The sequence below is a fragment of the Bufo bufo genome, chromosome 8 (genome assembly GCF_905171765.1).
Source record: "Bufo bufo chromosome 8, aBufBuf1.1, whole genome shotgun sequence".
NCBI lineage: Eukaryota > Metazoa > Chordata > Amphibia > Anura > Bufonidae > Bufo > Bufo bufo.
In genome coordinates, this window is record NC_053396.1 from 191,456,056 (window position 1) to 191,477,548 (window position 21,493).

The 21,493-nt window shown below is 43.8% G+C and overlaps 1 protein-coding gene across 1 annotated transcript in view; it reads right to left on the reverse strand.

Moving 5' to 3' along the window:
* Positions 1–11,230: 11,230 nt before the first annotated feature.
* The window catches only part of LOC120978268 (galectin-4-like), a 32,501-nt gene continuing 22,238 nt past the window's right edge, over positions 11,231–21,493 (reverse strand). The window contains exons 4-9 of the mRNA XM_040406500.1: positions 20,252–20,386; positions 18,435–18,470; positions 18,243–18,272; positions 17,855–17,943; positions 12,485–12,650; positions 11,231–11,464 (exon numbers count right to left, since the gene is read on the reverse strand). Of these exons, the coding sequence (XP_040262434.1) occupies positions 11,318–11,464; positions 12,485–12,650; positions 17,855–17,943; positions 18,243–18,272; positions 18,435–18,470; positions 20,252–20,386 (603 nt within the window). The 3' untranslated portion in view covers positions 11,231–11,317. The remainder of the gene's footprint in view (positions 11,465–12,484; positions 12,651–17,854; positions 17,944–18,242; positions 18,273–18,434; positions 18,471–20,251; positions 20,387–21,493) is intronic.

The following is a 21,493-nucleotide window of genomic DNA, read 5'->3' on the forward strand; positions in this document are numbered from 1 at the left end:
CAGCATTACACTGCTGAGACTCCGATCGGAACTTCCGCTGCCACCAATGAAGGAGGGGCCCGGGGGTGGGGGGGCTATCGCACCGCCACTTGAATTATTATTTTTTTAAATCCTCAGCCGGCAGCCCAGGCCCCCGGTGGCGTAGGGCCCCATAGCCATTGCTATGGCGATCCCTACGTCACTGCATGTCCCCTCTCTTTTTTAAATTCTTTATTTAAATGAATACGGAAGTCCAACCGTGCATTAGCAAAGTCATACAGTACAACCATTGTATCAGAGATATAGCACATCAACGATATCACCTTATACGTCAACTAACATAACAACATCTGATGGCACTTGTGGTATAATGATAGGAACCTCGCCTGAGCAGGAACCCTTTCGACTGATCCATAACCACATCAGGCTAAAAAAATAAGAACATAATCCTGGCATTAAAACAAAGTTACCAGGAAGAGTAAAGCGCATAAATGCACACAGACTAGAAGGAGCAACCTTTAGACAATAAACAACAGAAGGAGGGAGACAATACATACAAACAATAGACACTAATGGGGGGGGGGGGGGGGGGGTACTGAATAGGGGGTAAAACCCACAGAGTACAGAGTAAGATCCGCAGCTTGAAACTCCTGAGACTCCTGAAAAGAAAACCAGGGGGCCCATGAATCAAGGAAGGCTTTATGCTTGGCTCTCAGCTGCGAGGTGAGTTCGTCCATTCTCCGGATCTCCTCCACCATTTAGATCCAACAACTGATAGTCGGAGGCGCAGAGAGCTTCCATCTTGCAGGGATACATGATCTAGCCGCTATCACCAGGGAGCACAAACATGACTTCCGGAGCACACTCATTGGCAGATCCGAGAGAAATAATAAGAAGAAACCAGGGGTGTGTGGTATCGGAAATCGGAAAATTGAGGACAAGGTCTTATGGACCAACTGCCAAAAAGGAAAAATTTTTGGGCAATCACAGAAAATGTGCATCATGGAGCCCATAGCGGAGTCACAGCGCCAGCAAATAGGAGACGCGGATGGGAACATTTTCTGCAATCTGGTTGGAACATAGTACCATCTGGACATTATCTTATAACCCGCCTCCTGGAACCTACTCGCTGTGGATGACCTGTATAGCAGACTGAAGAGTTTTGACCAGTGATCGGGGGGGATGTTCACTCCCAGGTCTTGGGATTATTTAGCCACAAACGGTGGAAGATAGTCCTGTCGAGGGGCTACCAAGGACTGATAACATTCAGAAAGGGAATGTCTATAGGCGCCCATCCCAACACAAATTTTTTAAAACAAGGTGAGAGCCCTGTCATACCCCGTGGAGGTCGGAATAGAGGATAAAAAATGCGTCAGTTGCCTGGATCTCCAGAAACCCAAAGAGCAGGGATCTGTTATACTCAAAATCTCGTCATAGATGCGCCATCTGCCTGAAGTTCTGAAGAAGGGAGCGCGGGACCTACCGTTAGTCCTCCACTGCAAGAACGGTCTGCCCTTGCAATCCGCTGGGAAAGTGGGATTCCCCAAGATGGGAAATAAAGGTGAGGGGGAGATCAGGGGGTTATCTCTAATTCTATGGAACTGTGAGATAGTGGGTCCGATTGTGGGATGATTAGCCAGGGCTGAAGGTGGTTTCAAATCCACCCAGGGCAGGGACGCTAACGGACAGTTCGAGCATAGTTGTTCAATTGATACCCACTGCTTGAGCTGTGAATGCCTACACCAATCCACTATCCTTTGGAGCAGGGAGGCTGAATGATATTTACGTAAGTCAGGTACACGGCCATGTCCCCTTTCATACTTTGTCCCATTCCAATAATCTACTCCTCTTTTTGAGCACATCAAGAAACAGTGTCAAAATCATAGTGGCGCCAAATTGTGCCATTTTCAAGACTCATTTTAGACACAGATGTTAGTAAATCTTGTCCACAGTCTAAGGGCTCATGCACACGACCGTATGCCCTCCGAGACATAACGTCCGTGAGCAGGCCATATGTCCCGGAGCGGCATACATCGTGCGAAAGGGAGCGCACAGCATCATAGGTTACTATGATACTGTGCGCATCGGGCCACCATATGAGTGCAGGACAATAGTCCCGCGGGCGGGCCGATGCGCACAGTATCATAGTAACCTATGATGCTGTGCGCTCCATGTATGCCACTCTGGGACAAATGGCCCTAAGGCCTCATGCACACAACCGTATGTATTTTGCGGTCTGCAAAAAATGGATCCGCAAACAAATACGGATGACGTCCGTGTGCATTCCATATTTTGCGGAACGGAACAGCTGGCCCCTAGTAGAACAGTCCTATCCTAGTCCGTAATGCGGAGAATAATAGGTCATATTCTATTACGGAGTAACTTCCGTTTGTTTTTTTGCAGACCCATTGAAATGAATGGTTCCATATACGGTCCTCCAAAAAAAATGGAACGGACACAGAAAGAAAATACGTTTCTGTGCATGAGGCCTAAAACTGAAATTCCTAATGACTATTGGTTCCCAGAAGACCAAGATACCTTGGCTGCTGCAGTGCACCTGGCAACTTTCCCAAGAACTTCAAAGATCATTCATGGATGAAGACATATTTCAGTCCACTGAATCGTAAGCATTGTCTCGAGGTTCCATGGACTGCAGAAAATGGGGCTGTACTCTACACTCTTGGATGTAACTTAAAGCCCATCTGTCAGCAGATTTGTACCTATGACACTGACTGACCTGTTACATGTGCGCTTGGCAGCTGAAGGTATCTGTGTTGGTCCCATGTTCATATGTGCCCGCATTGCTGAGAAAAATGATGTTTTAATATATGCAAATGAGCCTCTAGGAGCAACGGGGGCGTTACCATTACACCTAGAGGCTCTGCTCTCTCTGCACCTGCCACACTTCCTGCACTTTGATTGTTGCAGAAAGAGCAGAGCCTCTAGGTGTAATGGTAACGCCCCCGGTTGCTCCTAGAGGCTCATTTGCACACCAGATTTCTCAACTGCTTAGACTTGGTTTACACATCCAGATTTTTTTGTAATCCAGTTTTTGAAGCCAATACCAGGAATGAATAAAAAAAAAATTTAAAAAAAAGTATAAGATTCAGCATTTCAGCACAAAAAGGTTCTTCTTACACGGCTAAAAACAAGCGCCGACATTACACAACAATCTCCAACTCAAAAGAACCTTCCACACAGTACAATGCCAAGTGAAGGGGGATTAACAATCGTTATTACGATCATTCTTCCTCCATTCACTTTGCATATTGTTAGCACACCGCCTTTACATACAATAAACCGGGGTGTAGCTGTAGGAGGTGCAGAGGTACTAGTCGCCCTTGTTAACAAACCGCATGTAAACTTATATAAGACTTACTCACTGTACTCTGTAAAAGTACAGAGCCTCCAGAAAGAATGGCCAAAATAAAATATTCACACAAAATTTGTTACTGCAATTGACAGATTAAAGGATTTTAGAAAAACATGTCCCACTTTTTTCAAAAAACAGCACCGCACCTGTCCACAAGTTTCTTTGGTACAGGCTCAGTCCTATTCACATCAATGGAACTGATCTGTTACACCGGACACATCTCATGGACAGGCATGGCACTGTGTTGGGAAGAAAGCAGACGTGTTTCTAATCCTGGACAGCTCATTTAGGCCACGTCCACATTTCCGTGTCATTTTCAAGTCCGTGAAAAAAGCATCCTTGTTTCATCCTTGAAGAATCCGTGTTTGGTCCGCGTGTCCGTTTTTAGCCTCCGTGTCATCCGTAATCCAACGGACGTTTCTCAGCTGAAAATTTATTGGACCAAAGTAGTGCATGTTTTTTACTGACCCACAGTCATTAAAAAATACTGGTGTGTGAACAGACACATTCAAATCAATGGGTACATATGTTGTCCGCAGAAAATACAGACAATATACGTCAGTGAAAAAACAGAAATGTGGACAAGGCGTTAAAGGAATTTTGTAACACCCCAGAGTTGTGTTACTAAACTCTTTTACCCCGCTACAATCTGTTAAGAACATTTACCTTGTCATCTTGTGTAATTTTACATAATATCCTCACAACTGTGCATTATAAGCCTTGTTAACCCCTTCAACCCCGGGCCTGTTTTCACCTTCCTGCCCAGGCCATTTTTTGCAAATCTGACATGTGTCACTTTATGTGATAACTTTAAAACGCTTTTACTTATACAGGCCATTCTGAGATTGTTTTCTCGTCATATATTGTACTTCATGACAGTGGTAAAAATAAGTAAAAAAAAAAACAAACAAAAAAATAACTTTATTCATAAAGAAAATACCAAATTTAGCAAAAATTTGGAAAACTTTGCAAATTTCCAAAATTTCAATTTCTCAACTTTTATAATGGATAGTAATACCTTCAAAAATAGTAATTACTTTACATTCCCCATGTCTACTTCATGTTTGGATCATTTTGAAAATGACATTTTATTTTTTGGGGACGTTAGACGGCTTAGGCTACTTTCACACCTGCGTTCAGGTGTCCGCTCATGAGCTCCGTTTGAAGGAGCTCACGAGCGGTCCTGAACGCAGCCGCCCGGCCGCAATGCATTCTCAATGGAAGCGGATCCACTGAGAATGCATCCGCCTGCCAGCGCTCAGCCTCCGCTCCGTGAGCGGACACCTGAACGCTGCTTGCAGCGTTCGGGTGTCCGCCTGGCCGTGCGGAGGCGAGCGGATCCGTCCAGACTTACAATGTAAGTCAATGGGGACGGATCCGCTTGAAGATGACACCAAATGGCTCAATCTTCAAACGGATCCGTTCCCCATTGACTTTCAATGTAAAGTCTGAACGGATCCGCTCAGAAAATTTTCTAAGTCAGAAAGTAGCCTAAGTTTTAATGCAGACGGATCCGCTCCGAACGCTAGTGTGAAAGTAGCCTTAGAAGTTTGGAAGCAAATCTTGAAATTTTTCGGAAAATTTCCAAAACCCACTTTTTAAGGACCAGTTCAGGTCTGAAGTCACCTTGTGAGGCTTACATAATAGAAACCACCCAAAAATGACCCCATTTTAGAAACTACACCCCTCAAGGTATACAAAACTGATTTTACAAACTTTGTTAACCTTTTAGGTGTTCCACAAGAATTGATGGAAAATGGAGATGAAATTTCAGAATTTCACTTTTTTGGCCGATTTTACATTTTAATCCATTTTTTCCAGTAGCAAAGCAAGGGTTAACAGCCAAATAAAACTTAATATTTATTACCCTGATTCTGTGGTTTACAGAAACACCCCACATGTGATCGTAAACTGCTGTACGGGCACTCGGCAGGGCGCAGAAGGAAAGGAACGCATATGGTTTTTGGAAGGCAAATTTAGCTGAACTAGTTTTTAGATGCCATGTCCCATTTGAAGCCCCCCTGATGCACCCCTAGAGTAGAAACTCCAAAAAGTGACCACATTTTGGAAACTACGGGATAAGGTGCCAGTTTTATTGGTACTATTCTGGGGTACATATGATTTTTTATTGCTCTAGATTACGTTTTTTGTGAGGCAAGGTAACAAAAAAATTTATGTTTTGGCACAGTTTTTATTTTTACAGCGTTTACCTGAGGGATTAGGTCATGTGACTTTTATAGAGCAGATCATTACGCACGTGGCAATACCTAATATGTCTACTTTTTCTTATTTAAGTTTTACACAATAATAGCATTTTTGAAACCAAAATAATGATATTTTAGTGTCTCCATAGTCTGAGAGCCAGAGTGTTCACCTGAGTGGTTAGGTCATGTAATATTTTTATAGAGCTGGTTGTTACGGACGTGGAGATACCTAATATGTATATTTTTTTTATGTATTTCACTTTAGCACAATAATAGCAGTTTAAAAAAAAAAAAAAATAATGATGTTTTAGTGTCTCCATTTTCTAAGAGCTATATTTTTTTTATTTTTTGGGCGATTGTCTTAGGTAGGGGCTCATTTTTTGCAGGATGAGGTGACGTTTTTTTTTTTTTTGATACCATTTTGGGGGGGCATACGCCTTTTTGATCGCTTGGTGTTGCACTTTTTGTGATGTAAGGTGACAAAAATGGCTTTTTTTTACATTGTTTTTATTTTTTATGGTGTTTATCGGACAGGGTGGATCATGTGATATATTTATAGAGCCAGTCATTACGGACGCGGCGATACCTAATATGTGTGGGTTTTGTTTGTTTTTTCTATTTATTATAAAATAAGGGGAAAGGGGCGTTTTTTTTCTTTTTTACTTTTTTAATTTTTTTACTTTATAAATTTTATTAAAAACACTTTTTTTTATTTTATTTATGACATTCACTTTTGGGGTTCTGATCCCCTCTGCAATGCATTACAATACATCTGGATTGTAATGCATTGCCTGTTAGTGTACTACACTGAGTCATACACTAACAGGTTGCCTAGGAGACCGGGCCTGAGGCTGGATCTTCTCGGCTCCCGTGCACGGCATCGGGCTGCCTTGTGTCGCATCGGGTCCCCGCCACAGCAGCGCGGGGACTTGATGAGATCGTTCACCCGACACAAACCTCTTCTATGTCGCGGTCAGCGCAGACCGCGGCATAGAAGGGGTTAATATGCCATCGGCTTTTACAGCGATGCCGGCGGATACAGCAGGGGCCTGGCTACCACGAACTGCCGGGCCCCTGCAGTGATCGCGCTCGCACCGCTCCAGTGCCAGCGCGATCACTATGACGTACTATTACGTCAAATTGCGGGAACTCAGTGGTTCCCATGACGTACTAGTACGTCAAAGGTCGGGAAGGGGTTAAATGTATATTGTTGTCATTCTTCATGTTCACCAGCAGGTGGCAGCAATGTTCTGGCAAGGATTTAAGTTCAGTTTAGTGTTTCTAGGCTGGAATAGTTCATTCCAGTTTAGCTCCCACATCCTGCCTCATGGGGAGAGAAGGAAGTTAGAGTCAGTGTGCCAGCCACCCCTGCTAGGGGAAGGCTGTGCATGTTAGGAGCTCCCAGATATAGGGAATCAAGCCAGGATCTTGTCTCGTCTGAGACCTTGATCATCAGCCTCAGTTGGTAGAAGCAAGCAGACCACTCCAGTTCCAGGAAGAAGCATACCCTATGAAGATAACTGAGTCAGAGACCAGAGACCCCAGGAGAAGCCATATTCCTCCTCAGCTAGTCAGTCCCCAGACAGCAGAAGATAGAAAGTGCAGCAGCCAAATTCTTGCCACAGTATAGTGCTAACAAGCAGACGTCCTTTCCTGCAAGCTCCAGGTACATGAGCAGAAGATAAATTCCTGCCAACCATTGTCAATACCTGCTGGGACCAAAGACAAAAAGCTGTATCTTGCTTGGATGAAAGCTACTCTCAGTAAAGACAAGTTTGAACTTTACCAAAGGTCTGTATCTCAATTACTGCTGCAAATCCCTCTATTACTCCTACTAGCACCACACTCATTTTATTGCAAGTGAGCCAGGATCCAGGAGTCCAGCCGTACCCAGGTAGGAGACACTGTTGACACCATTACCACTACCATACAGAGACATTACACCACTCTGGCATTCCTAACCTAGTGCGTGCGTTACAACACCCTTAAAGGGCCCTGAGCACGCTGCAATTGGCGTCACGAACAAAACTATAAACTATCACCTAGATCTGACCCAGCCGTTGCATAATTTGGCATCAGAGTGCATGACCTGGTCCAGCTCACCGCAATTTCAGTCCAGTATTTACAAGTGGGTCAAATCCAGAAAACAGGCAGAAGTTGGTACACGGGCAGATCAACTTAAAACAGTACACTTGCGGATTAGAACCTATTGTTCAGATGCCCTCCCATCAGGGAAGATGCCTTAAGTACTCCTGATTGGCTGGCCATAGGCTGTGGAAAATTTAGTTGTGCATGCTGACCCTTTAAGTGCCAGAGGAAGCGCGCACATGCCCTATGGGCATGAGAGGCACTGCCAGCAGGCGGCTTGGAGGAATGGCCTGGCCTGCCGAGAAGGAGCAGCGGAAGGCCAGCAGGTCTGATCCACGAGAGCAGATCACTACATACAGGGAAGCTACTGAGCATGTCAGTCCACCTCTGAATGCAGTGGGTGTTCCAGAGGGCTATATAGCGCTAACAGAAAGGGAAATGTGATATACATTAAAAAATAAAATCTTTATTGCATGCATATTGCACTAATACTTTTCTTTTTGCGAAACTTTTCATTGCACCGTAATACTTTTGCACAGGATAAACCCTTTAATGTTAGACTGCAGACATCATCCATGCGAAGATGATGGAATATCGCGTTTGCAGGAAAAATGATTGAGCGTCTACTGCTCCACACAGATAATCCTCAGCTTATTGTAGTCAGACATCACATTTATAGCAATAACTCGGGGGTGACCCAGAAACACTGACACGTTTGAGAGACTTCATAATACAGATTCATATTCCTATTGTTTTGCCCCATAGTCAAACTGATTGCTGGGAGGCGCCATCAGTATTGGTGGCAATGCCAGCACAGTTACGGCCACTTTAAGGGCAGATTAATTGAACATATTTCTGTGACTGAACAGTAGGGGAGGGTTCACTCATAAGTTTTCACTGACTTCTTTCTGCACATTTGCGGTTTTTGTTGGAGTTTTTTTTTTTCTCCCAGTAAAAACATCAGCTCCAGGTGTTATTTTAAAGTCTATGGGAAATATGAAATGCAGGACACGTGAAAGTATTTTTTGCTACTAGTGTTTTTGTTAATTAGTTGGCTTTGTTGTTTGCTGCAAAAAAAAAAAACCACCAAAAACTAAATGCAGCAGGATGGCAGTAAAAGCTACATTTCTCTATAGAAAAAAAAAAAAAAAAAAAAAACACGCCAGAAATAAAAAAGTGGTTTAAACAGGTGTCTAGGGGAAGAAAAAAAAAGTCACTAAAAATGCCATGAATGCAGCACATATGGATAAGGACCACAATTTGTTTTTATGGTGTTTTTTCAGGAAGCAAAAAACACCAGAGAACTTTTTATGTGCAGGGGAAGGGAAATAGTATGTACCGACTTAAAAGGACTCCTAAAAAGCTAATTTTATTTCATTATCTTAAGAATGACCCGTATGTGAGGGTCTATAGATAGAGTTAAGTTCACAATTCTAAGATACAATACATAAAACGGTGGAATAATTGTCCAGAATGAGTGGCTAGGGGCATAGATGGTACCAAGGGAGGGAAATCTTTCCCTACATAGGACCTTAGCAAAAAAATAATGCTGTGGACAGAGGTTACATGTTGGCCAATAGAAAATTATAAAACATCCTACCAAAAAAGCATTTTTTGTAATACCCAAATTTCCTAGCTTTAACTTTGTGTTTTTTTTTTTGTTCAAATCACAGCATGCTCTGGGTGTGGCGTTTTTTTTACAGATGTTTTCCCATAGTAGGAAAGATAAATGTCTAAAAAAAAAAAAAAATTAAAACTGTGTGGCTACAAAATGCCACCCTAAAAAAAAAAAAAAAAGCTTTAAAAAATAAACTAAACTAAAAAACACATCAAGTGTGGCTGGATCCAGAAAATGAATATATCACTAGGCTATCCAAGCGCTTTATGATCAAATCTTGGGGACTACCACAACCACATTGCTGTAGTTTGGTGGTGGGGTTGTCACCTTCTAAATTATGTCCCTCTTGATGTGCAGAGGGAAAAATGTGAAGGGAATGCAGTGTTAAAGCAGCATTATGTCCCCTACATCCTTAAGAGAAGGGAGGGTATGAGGTCTCAGAAGTGGTCCCCTACTCACTATAAAAAGTGATGGCTCATACGAGCAATATACCATCAGTTTACAGGATGAGAATACCTTTTTAAAAGGAGATGTCCAACATTAGCAAAACATGGCTGCTTTTTTTTTCCCCAGAAAGAGCACTACACCTATACGAAGGTTGCGTCTGGTATTGCAGTTCAGCTCCATTTGAATGAACCAGAGCTGCAACATTGAACATCGCTTATCTGAATGAGCTTTCTATCAGTCATATAGCAATGCTGCCACCTAGTGGCTGAGAGAGACTTGACATGAGAATCTTGCCTCTGCCACAGCTATTTGAAAGGTCTCAAAGTTTCAGATATATGTTTGAATGTGGTTTAAAAACGCTTATTTTGGAAAACGTCACCGCAGGTTTTTTGTTCGGGAAAGCCAGAACTGGATTCATTAAGCCCCAACGTTAGTAGAGAGCATAAGGATACGGAGGGGTGCACCTAGCCTTTCTGCTGCCTGGAGGCGAAAACTGAAACAGAGCCCCCACCCCCCCCTCAAATGCCAGTTTCTTAACCTAACCCCTTTGCCACAATGAAAGCGATCATTCGCCATGGCACTTCTGCTGCCCCTCTCTTGCCCCTTCCTGGTGCCCACGTGGCCTGATTGATGGTGCACCCCTGAGGGTACGACTAGACAGCACGCTCCTGTCCTGGTTGGGACATAGCCACTCTGCACTTGGGTACCATGCAGCAGAGCCGTTTAGTCGCTCATGCAGTATTGCTGGTGTCGTGCAATCAACTAAACAGTCACCGTGCCACGTGGTCATACCCTTGCCATCCTCAAATTACCAATTGCGTTACATGCAGGGAATATGGAGCGCCTGGGAATTTTCCCTCTTATGGTTTTGTGTGTTGCAATTTGCTATACCCTTACGAGAGCCTGATGCAAACAGGTTTGAATGGATTAAACTTTTTGATGTAAGGCTATAGGTAAAAAGTACAAAAAGTTCCTAGAAATGTCCTAAAATGGTCACTATTACCGCTATGTTGTGTAAGACGCTATAGATGAAGCCATGAAGAGCTGCTCTGGTAGACTCAGCCCATTCATCCATTATGGGACAGTCATCCAGCTTCTCTTGGTGAAAATACTGTAGCCGACCGCTGCGGATAAAAGTAAAGTAGTCAGACCATTATTTTTTTTTAATGGGTGTTCTTAGGAGGCAACCCATTTTAGGGGTCTCTTACCCCTAAAATATTATTCACTATGAGTTTCAGAATCTGTGGTTTCTCTTTCTTGCTTCCCCCACCCCATCCTCTATATAAATGAATGCGCAGTTGGCCAGGCGTTACACAATCCAGGAGAACATCTGTATGGATGATGGCCACATCTCTACCTCTAGGTATTCATTGCGTCACCAACTAGGTGGAAGCCGACCTGAAAAACCCGGGATTGATTGTACTAAGGACCTGGGCCATTGACTGGTGATCTGCTGGAAGATAAAACGTTCCCCATAACATTATGGGCAAGGAAAGAAAATTCTGCTTTCAGGATCCATAAAAAAGGTAAAGTGATTCTTTTATTTTTTGTGCCCACATTAATCATTCATATGAAGATATAGGTGATGGGCAGAGACCGAGAAAAGACTTAGATATAGATATAAATTATTTTAACATCTCCTTCCACTTCCAACTTGTCTACTTGCTGCAAATTCCAGAGCCGATGAGCGTAGTCGAAGCAGTGCCAGCCATTCACAAAGACTTTAAATTGCTTTTCTCCACTGCGGATAGAAATCTGGAAGAAACAAGACAAATCTTAAAGGGGTTGTCTCACTTCAGTAAGTGGCATTTATCATGTACAGGAAGTGAATACAAGGCACTTACTAATGTATTGTGATTGTCCATATTGCTTTTTCTGGCTGGATTCATTTTCCCCATCACATTATACGCTGCTCGTTTCCATGGTTACGACCACCCTGCGATCAGTGGTGGTCGTGCTTGCACACTATAGGAAAAAGTCAGCATCTCGGGTGGCTGGGACCATTGGAGCGGACATGGGGTAGTGTTTTTTGCTTATAGTGTGCAAGCACGACCACCGCTGCTGGATTGCAGGGTGGTCGTAACCATGGAAACGAGCAGCGTATAATGTGATGGAAAAATGAATCAAGCCAGCAAAGGAAACAATATGGAGAATCACAATACATTAGTAAGTGCCTTGTATTCACTTCCTCTACAGGATAAATCCCAGTTACTGCAGTGGGACAACCCCTTCAAGTTATTTATTGCTACAAACAAACTAGTACTTTGGCCGAACCAAAAATCATTCAGATGTGCACTTTTCTTTGGAGAGGAAAGCTTTTAACACCATGTCCTGCTTAGGTCCACATTTTGTATTTCATTTCTTGATTTGTACGATAATGCAAAGTTCCAAATCCCTACATCCTTTCACAAAACCATAGTTAAAAAGGATACCATGCTAGCTACCTGCAGCCACCACTAGATGGCGCTTACATCATACTGTACATTAAGCTCAATAATAAAATCAGTATGCAGGAAGTTCTTTGGCTCCCTCTAGTGGTGGATTTAGATAACCGTGAATTTATCATTTAAAAGGGGTATTCTGGTATGTAGATATTGGTGGCCTATGCTCAGGCTAGGTCCTCAGTGTCAGGTCAGTGGGGGGTCCAACATTTAGCCGTTTCAGGCAACGAACCAGAAGCACATGGTTCCTTCCCCAGTGTAGTGGCTGTGCGGGGGTACTGCAGCTTAGCTCCTATTCATTTCTACGTTAGATTTCATTTCCCCAGTGACTCACATCAACGAATTCTCCTTCTTTGAAGGGATTTTTCGGCAGTTCGAGCTCTTCCTGTCCCCAGGCTCCATTTACAAAGCTGTTCCTGACCACGGTCTTCTTGTTAAGACGAGGGTTCAAGTGCAAAGCGATGTCGTTGTTAAAACCAGATTTAAGATTAATGATTAAGCTGGAGAAACATGATAAATGGGTTAGTAAATTATAATTGATCGGCATGCTCCAAAAGTAACCTATCAAAACATGAAATAGACCCTGACACCAGTTAGGAGACCCTATACTGGTGGTCCCTAAATAAAGTCACAGCTTGGGAGCCCTAGAATGAGCGTATTGAAAACTGAAGTCATGGACTGTCCTTTCATAGTCATGGTGGCGATTTTGGTGCCATCATCCATCAAATATATATGGGGATCCGGCTAAACTCCCTGAATGGCAGATTGAATTTCAGCATGTCCGATCCTTTATTTCCTCTTGTTCGCCTCTACTTGTTGATAACATATGCACAATCCGAGTATAGCCATTTTAAAGGGTACAGCCACATATTGTGGCTCCGCTGTGGATTTTGTTGCAGAATTAATCGTGAAAATGCTACATTTTTGCTGCAGATTCCATAGTCTGCATTAGGCTCCATTCACACGTCCGCAAAATGGGTCCGCATCCTTTCCGCAATTTTGCGGAAAGGGTGCGGACCCATTCATTCTCTATGGGGACGGAATGTGCTGTCCGCATCCACATTTGCGGATCCGCACTTCCGCATCCGTGCTTCCGTTTCCGCAAAAAAATAGAACATGTCCTATTCTTGTCCGCAATTGCGGACAAGAACAGGCATATTCTATTAGTGTCGGCAATATGCGGTCCGCAAAATGCGGTCCGCAAAATGCGGAACGCACATTGCCGCTTTCCGTGTTTTGCGGATCCGTGTATCCGCAAAACAGGTTGCGGACGTGTGAATGGAGCCTTACTAAGAGTAGAGATGTCTGATCCCCCCAGCTAAAATTAATTATGGCCCTGAATACGCTCACCTGTTCACCAGCGTTCCAGTCCCCGCTGCAGTGCATCGGAAGTGTGCCGTCTGGTCAAGTGCACTACTGCAGCCATTCGCTGGCCTCAGCAGTGATATGTCACCGTGTGGCATGTGACCACTGATCCTTTGCGGCCAGTCAATGTCTGCAGCAGCGATCACGTAGGAGACGTCGCACTTCTGGTTCACAGTGCAGGTGAATAAGTGAGTTGGGTTCTTTATTTTAGCTTGGGAAGGGGGGGGGGGGGTGTAGTTGGGTTAAAGAGAAGCTATTTAATAGCCACATCCAAGGTCAACATTTTCCACCGCATGTAAAGGTCTTTAAAATGCCATCCACTTGGCTGCTACTGTAAAATTCTCCACTGTTGTCCACATGGAAATCCATTACAGAAAGATCCACAGCATTTCTGCTACACGAGGACATATCCAAAGATTTATGGCATAGCCATCTACAGGACCTCATGTAAGCCTCTCTTCTGACCCCTAAAAAGGTGGTCATCAGCCCCCTTGTCCAAGCAGAGCAAAAAGTCTGATATGAGAATCTTCCTCTAAGGGCATGGCCCCCCCTAACCATTAGAAAGGTGATGAATGTAGTGCCGCTGCTGGGCTCTGTACCATTCACCTGGAGGAGTTTGTATGAAGGGATGGTAGAAGTGATCCATTGCAATGTGGCAGAAGAATAACATCCCGTGAAGATCTTAACCACCTCCGGACCGCCTAACGCAGATTCGCGTTCCGGAGGTGGCAGCGCTGCGCACAGTCACGCATATACGCGTCATCTCGCGAGACTTCCTGTGAACGCGCGCACACAGGCGCGCGCGCTCACAGGAACGGAAGGTAAGAGAGTGGATCTCCAGCCTGCCAGCGGCGATCGTTCGCTGGCAGGCTGGAGATGTGATTTTTTTTAACCCCTAACAGGTATATTAGACGCTGTTTTGATAACAGCGTCTAATATACCTGCTACCTGGTCCTCTGGTGGTCCCCTTTGTTTGGATCGACCACCAGAGGACACAGGCAGCTCAGTAATATGTTGCACCAAGCACCACTACACTCCCCCCCCCTGTCACTTATTAACCCCTTACTCACCCTTGATCACCCCATATAGACTCCCTGATCACCCCCCTGTCATTGATTACCCCCCTGTAAAGCTCTATTCAGACGTCCGCATGATTTTTACGGATCCACTGATGGATGGATCGGATCCGCAAAACGCATACTGACGTCTGAATGGAGCCTTACAGGGGGGGTGATTACCCCCCTGTAATCAATGACAGGGGGGTGATCAGGGAGTCTATATGGGGTGATCACCCCCCCTGTAAGGCTCCATTCAGACGTCCGTATGCGTTTTGCGGATCCGATCCATCTATCAGTGGATCCGTAAAAATCATGCAGACATCTGAATGGAGCTTTACAGGGGGGTAATCAATGACAGGGGGGTAAAGCTCCATTCAGATGTCTGCATGATTTTTACGGATCCACTGATAGATGGATCGGATCCGCAAAACGCATATGGACGTCTGAATGGAGCCTTACAGGGGGGGGTGATCACCCCATATAGACTCCCTGATCACCCCCCCTGTCATTGATCACCCCCCCTGTCAGGCTGCATTCAGATGTCCGTATGATTTTTACGGATCCACGGATACATGGATCGGATCCGCAAAACACATACGGACATCTGAATGGAGCCTTATAGGGGGGTGATCAATGACAGGGGGGTGATCACCCCATATAGACTCATTGATCACCCCCCTGTCATGCTCCATTCAGACATTTTTTTGGCCCAAGTTAGCGGAAATTTTTTTTTTCTTCTTACAAAGTCTCATTCCACTAACTTGTGTCAAAAAATAAAATCTCACATGAACTCCCCATACCCCTCACGGAATCCAAATGCGTAAAATTTTTTAGAGATTTATATTCCAGACTTCTTCACGCTTTAGGGCCCCTAGAATGCCAGGGCAGTATAAATACCCCACATGTGACCCCATTTCGGAAAGAAGACACCCCCAGGTATTCCGTGAGGGGCATATTGAGTCCATGAAAGATTGAAATTTTTGTCCCAAGTTAGCAGAAAGGGAGACTTTGTGAGAAAAAAATAAATAAAATCAATTTCCGCTAACTTGTGCCAAAAAAAAAAAAAAAAAATAATTGCTATGAACTCGCCATGCCCCTCATTGAATACCTTGGGGTGTCTTCTTTCCAAAATGGGGTCACATGTGGGGTATTTATACTGCCCTGGCATTCTAGGGGCCCTAAAGCGTGAGAAGAAGTCTGGGATCCAAATGTCTAAAAAATGCCCTCAAAAGGAATGTGGGCCCCTTTGCGCATCTAGGCTGCAAAAAAGTGTCACACATCTGGTATCGCCGTACTCAGGAGAAGTTGGGCAATGTGTTTTGGGGTGTCATTTTACATATACCCATGCTGGGTGAGAAATATCTTGGTCAAATGCCAACTTTGTATAAAAAAAAAAAAAATGGGAAAAGTTGTCTTTTGCCGAGATATTTCTCTCACCCAGCATGAGTATATGTAAAAAGACACCCCAAAACACATTGCCCAACTTCTCCTGAATACGGCGATACCACGTGTGACACTTTTTTGCAGCCTAGGTGGGCAAAGGGGCCCACATTCCAAAGAGCACCTTTCGGATTTCACAGGTCATTTACCTACTTACCACACATTAGGGCCCCTGGAAAATTCCAGGGCAGTATAACTACCCCACAAGTGACCCCATTTTGGAAAGAAGACACCCCAAGGTATTCCGTGAGGGGCATGGCGAGTTCCTAGAATTTTATATTTTTTGTCACAAGTTAGCGGAAAATAATGATTTATTTTATTTTTTTTCCTTACAAAGTCTCATATTCCACTAACTTGTGACAAAAAATAAAAACTTCCATGAACTCACTATGCCCATCAGCGAATACCTTGGGGTCTCTTCTTTCCAAAATGGGGTCACTTGTGGGGTAGTTATACTGCCCTGGCATTCTAGGGGCCCAAATGTGTGGTAAGGAGTTTGAAATCAAATTCTGTAAAAAATGCCCTGTGAAATCCGAAAGGTGCTCTTTGGAATGTGGGCCCCTTTGCCCACCTAGGCTGCAAAAAAGTGTCACACATGTGGTATCTCCGTATTCAGGAGAAGTTGGGCAATGTGTTTTGGGGTGTCATTTTACATATACCCATGCTGGGTGAGAGAAATATCTTGGCAAAAGACAACTTTTCCCATTTTTTTATACAAAGTTGTCTTTTGCCAAGATATTTCTCTCACCCAGCATGGGTATATGTAAAATGACACCCCAAAACACATTGCCCAACTTCTCCTGAATACGGAGATACCACATGTGTGACACTTTTTTGCAGCCTAGGTGGGCAAAGGGGCCCACATTCCAAAGAGCACCTTTCGGATTTCACAGGGCATTTTTTACAGAATTTGATTTCAAACTCCTTACCACACATTTGGGCCCCTAGAATGCCAGGGCAGTATAACTACCCCACAAGTGACCCCATTTTGGAAAGAAGACACCCCAAGGTATTCGCTGATGGGCATAATGAGTTCATGGAAGTTTTTATTTTTTGTCACAAGTTAGTGGAATATGAGACTTTGTAAGGAAAAAAAATAAAATAAATCATTATTTTCCGCTAACTTGTGACAAAAAATAAAAAGTTCATAAACACCTATTTAAGCCACATCCTTATCAGCAAGAAGATAATTGAGCTATAATGCTTTTTTTTTTTATAAGGTTAGAGAGCCATCAGCTGAACTGCCTGACGGAGCAGAGTGAAAATGCAGATCCTGCTACAAGAGAAACTCAAGGCTGCACAGAGACAGGGGTTCAACACTTTTAATAAAGGCCAATAAAAAAAATATATATATATATATATATATATATATATATATATATATATATATATATATACACATACATACACACATACATACATATACATACATACATACACACAGGCTCCATAGAGAGAGCTGAAACGTTGCTGCTGGTTGGGTGAATAAACCGTCCACTTTCTGGAGTATCTATCTATTCTATCATCTCCAAAAGGTGAACTCAGTCTAAGTAAAAACCCTATTCACTTATACATAACGATCTGTTTGGATTTCACAAGGTTTTTTTGGTTCAGGATTTGTGCAACAATCCAAATTAGATGTGATGCAGGTCTTCCACACCCATGTTTAGATATTTCTGCACAGAAAAAATAAATCCAGAGGACATCCAAGTGCAAGCATGAACTTCTGCCCCCGATAGGTCAGATTTGCAAACCCTATGCATGTGAACATGGCCTTAACTAGGCATCAGTCTTTCATGGCGTTCTCTTATCACACAATCAGTAACATCATTGCTCCTCACCTTTTGGCTTTAGATTTTACCATTGCCTTCACCACCACAGTGCGTTTTGGGATCATCCCACCTCTGATGAATGTTGAGAATGGAACTGCCTGGGAAAAAAAAAACATTACAAGTTCACTCAGTGGCGAGAATCATACTCAACTCTTGATGCGAATACCAACCAAGGCCTCATTCAGATGGCAATGTGAGCCTATGCGTCCGTACAACAGCCACAAATCTCTGCCCGACTGCGGGTCTAATGACCCAAGCTAACTGCCTCATAAGTTAAAATTAATAAATTGACGGTCAGGCCGGGATTTGTGGCCGACATACAGATGCTAAAATGCATCCACATAACACTAGACTGAATGTAGCCTAAGAGTTTTAATAGGAAGAACTGAGTACTTACTGGATTTGCAATAGGAGGTCCCATCATAGGCTGTATGAAAATAAGGAAAAACCGTGAGAAGCCTTACATCTGCTGCTCCATTATCTAGGCATTCTCTTTAACAGTCTGGCACATTTTTTACTATTGTTCCCAATTTCTAAATAAAATGACGTCAATAGTTACCCCTCCCACCTACTACCCCTATATACTGACCACGAGATTGGACTGTGCAGCCGACAACACGAGACTCTGAAATGAATACACAATGATTAGTACAAAAAAAAAAAAAAAAACACACCACATTGTCCTATCAGATTAATATTTTCTTCTAATTCAGACGCCCATTCCAGAAAAACAAAAAAAAAAACAAGTTCCCTATGGAACCAGCTGTTCTTTCCAAGGCAGCAGTTTACCTTTACACACAGAGCCCACCAGGTGTTTAAGAGGCAGGACCCCCCAACCCTATGACCTTGGGCTCATTCAGACGGCCGTATGCTGTCTGCAAAAATGCGGATCCGTTTTTTGCGGATTAGATGCTGACCCATTCACTTCTATGGGGCTTTTTTCTATTCCACAGTTCCGCAAAAAAAATGAAACATGTCCTATACTTGTCCGTGAAAATCAGGACATGGCCCCATTGAAGTCTATGGGTCCGCAAAAATACTGAATGCTATCTTTTTGCAGATCTGTTTTTTTGCGGATCCGCAAAAAAACGGATAGCATTCAGTATTTTTGCGGACAGCATACAGCCGTCTGAATGAGCCCTTATTTAGGCTGAGGATAGTAGGGGTGCCAGGAGTCTGACCACCACTGATCAGATACAGAGATGCCCACAAATGAAGATTTTATTGGCAGAGTTTGCTCAGTCACTGGTGGCACATTTACATGAAGCAATTATGCGAAATATACATTGTATTAATACTCTTCCCAGATAATTGCCCCGATCCTCAGGCCATGGCCCCTATACACGAGCTGACTGACCAGGCAATTATCAGGAACGAACAATTCATTCCCAATAAAGTGCCGAACTGAGTGGAGGTGAGAGCTGCAGGTGCAGCAACCACCTGTACTACATGCATCGTTACTGTCCCCATACAGATTTTTTGCTTCGGAGGCACAGATTGCTGGTTACACAGGACAGTCTGCTGCACAGAATTAAGGGCTGCATCAAAGATGCTCTCACTTGATGAAATGCTCATTTATTAGGCAATTGATAGATCCTTTACACAGGGCAATTAGAGGGAACAAGCATTCGTCCTCGATAACTGGCGAATGTAAGAGTGACTCCAGGTAACCCTATAACCTGAGTGAAAATGAATTTAGAATTGGACGGTACAGAAGTACCAAGCAAGGTCATTCAAAGAGAAGCCGTCACCTCTCCTGACATGTTTATTTTAGTAACTACTTGCATTTCCCTTGTAATGAGAATATCTTCTCCAGAGTTATGACTATGTTGTGCCGTTCCTTTATCATTCCGGTTAGAAGTTATGAATGAATTGCTAGCAGTTTGCAATAAAAGGTCCAGATCGGCGTTACCAGTTGAGGGCGGGACTGCCAGTGTCAGACCGTGCAGGGACCCCACCCCCAACTAGTAACATCCAGCTGGACCTTCATTTCAAATTGCTAGTAATTCATTGATAATGTCTAGCAGGAATAAAGAATAGATGCTAAATGATGGTTATTACATAGGGGATGTGAGTAGATACTGAGGCAGACAAGTCACTCTAATGTAATCGGGGTTGCCTTAGACAGATAATCTATTGCCCGTGTATAAAAGATGACGTAAAGACAGTAAAAGTCTGATTGGTGGGGGAATGTCTGACTGCAGGGACCTCTGCTGAAAGTGAGAACATGGAGGTCCAGATACCATTTCTGGCTGTGTATGTTTGGGAGTCTTGCTGCATTTGCCCTTAGTATATGGTCAGGGATGGATGCTTGTTTCAGTCACATTTTTGTGGATTTAATATTTGAGCTGCGTACCTACATTCTCCATGATAACTCTGGAGTCACAATTGCTCATTGATACTTACGCCCTTTACACCAGGTCCACTGCCCACAATGCTCAGCTCTTGGACGGTGATATCTCCAGACACTCGCAGCCAGTTCACTCTCTCCAGAGGAATTTTGTATCCAAACTCGTAGAAAGACTCACCATTAGCAAACACCTGGATAATGTGGAGGAGAATGCGCAGGAATGAGCAATTGTGTCACATGTTCAGCATCACGTACAGAGGCTTTGTAGTTAAAGGGCGACTCCTCCATTAATGTTTTTTTTGCACATACCCTATGGTAGTGCGCATGTGTGGCCATCCCTTCATTCACTACCAGGCCTGATGTTGCTAGCCAAGCACTGTACTCAACCATCTCAGAAAGTCCCATACACACTGAATGGAGCATGGTCTACGCATGCCCACTGTAGTGCCCTGGAGCAAGGGTAGGGTACTTTGGACATTTGTCCTTTTTGCTACTATGCAAATCCATCAACTCTCTACTTTATTTACACTGCGATTTATGCTGTTGTGTGCACTATATATGTTTATTGTAACATATCCTGTTCATTTGCACTGGTATTACACTTTGTCTGCACTGTGGAAGGGGGGGGAGGGGAATAAATAAATTGACCTTCAGACTTCAGGTTTAGCTCTATTGGTTATTGCATTGAAGCGTTATACAAGTCTATGACAGAAATTGTAACATTGTATCTGTTTAGGCTCTGATTCTTCACGCCCCCCTCCGACAAATTCAATAAATATCACTCAGAGCCCCTAGTCATCTGTCGATAGGGACCAGTGCTTAGTAGAAGAGACCATCAGAAGAGGACTCCGATAAGGATGCTGAGCCACAGACCCTGGGTCACCAGCCCATTGACCAGGGCTCCAGATGGACGACTGGTGGATTTTCCTCAGCACAAAGCCTTCTTCTGCCCAGGAGGAGACTGGAGAAGCCAGCTCAGCACCTTTCCTCCATTAAAAGCAGCACACTGGTTTACTGCAGACCCTGACTGTCTGGACATATTTCCCATTGGGGAGCACCATGCCTTACCATTCCTTCCAGAAAGCAGCAACACGGACTGTCAGGGGTACCCAGCATAGCGTTGGGGGGGGGGGGGGGGGGGGGCGCGTGTATAGTATTCGTCACACATATCCTGTGGATAGGTTGTTTGTCCCAAGACAAACTGCACCAGAGGTCAACAAACTTGAGTCTGGCCAGACCAAGATGTCCATCATGGGATTGGATGAGGAAGATGTGCACGGACAGGTAGTCTCAGAGCG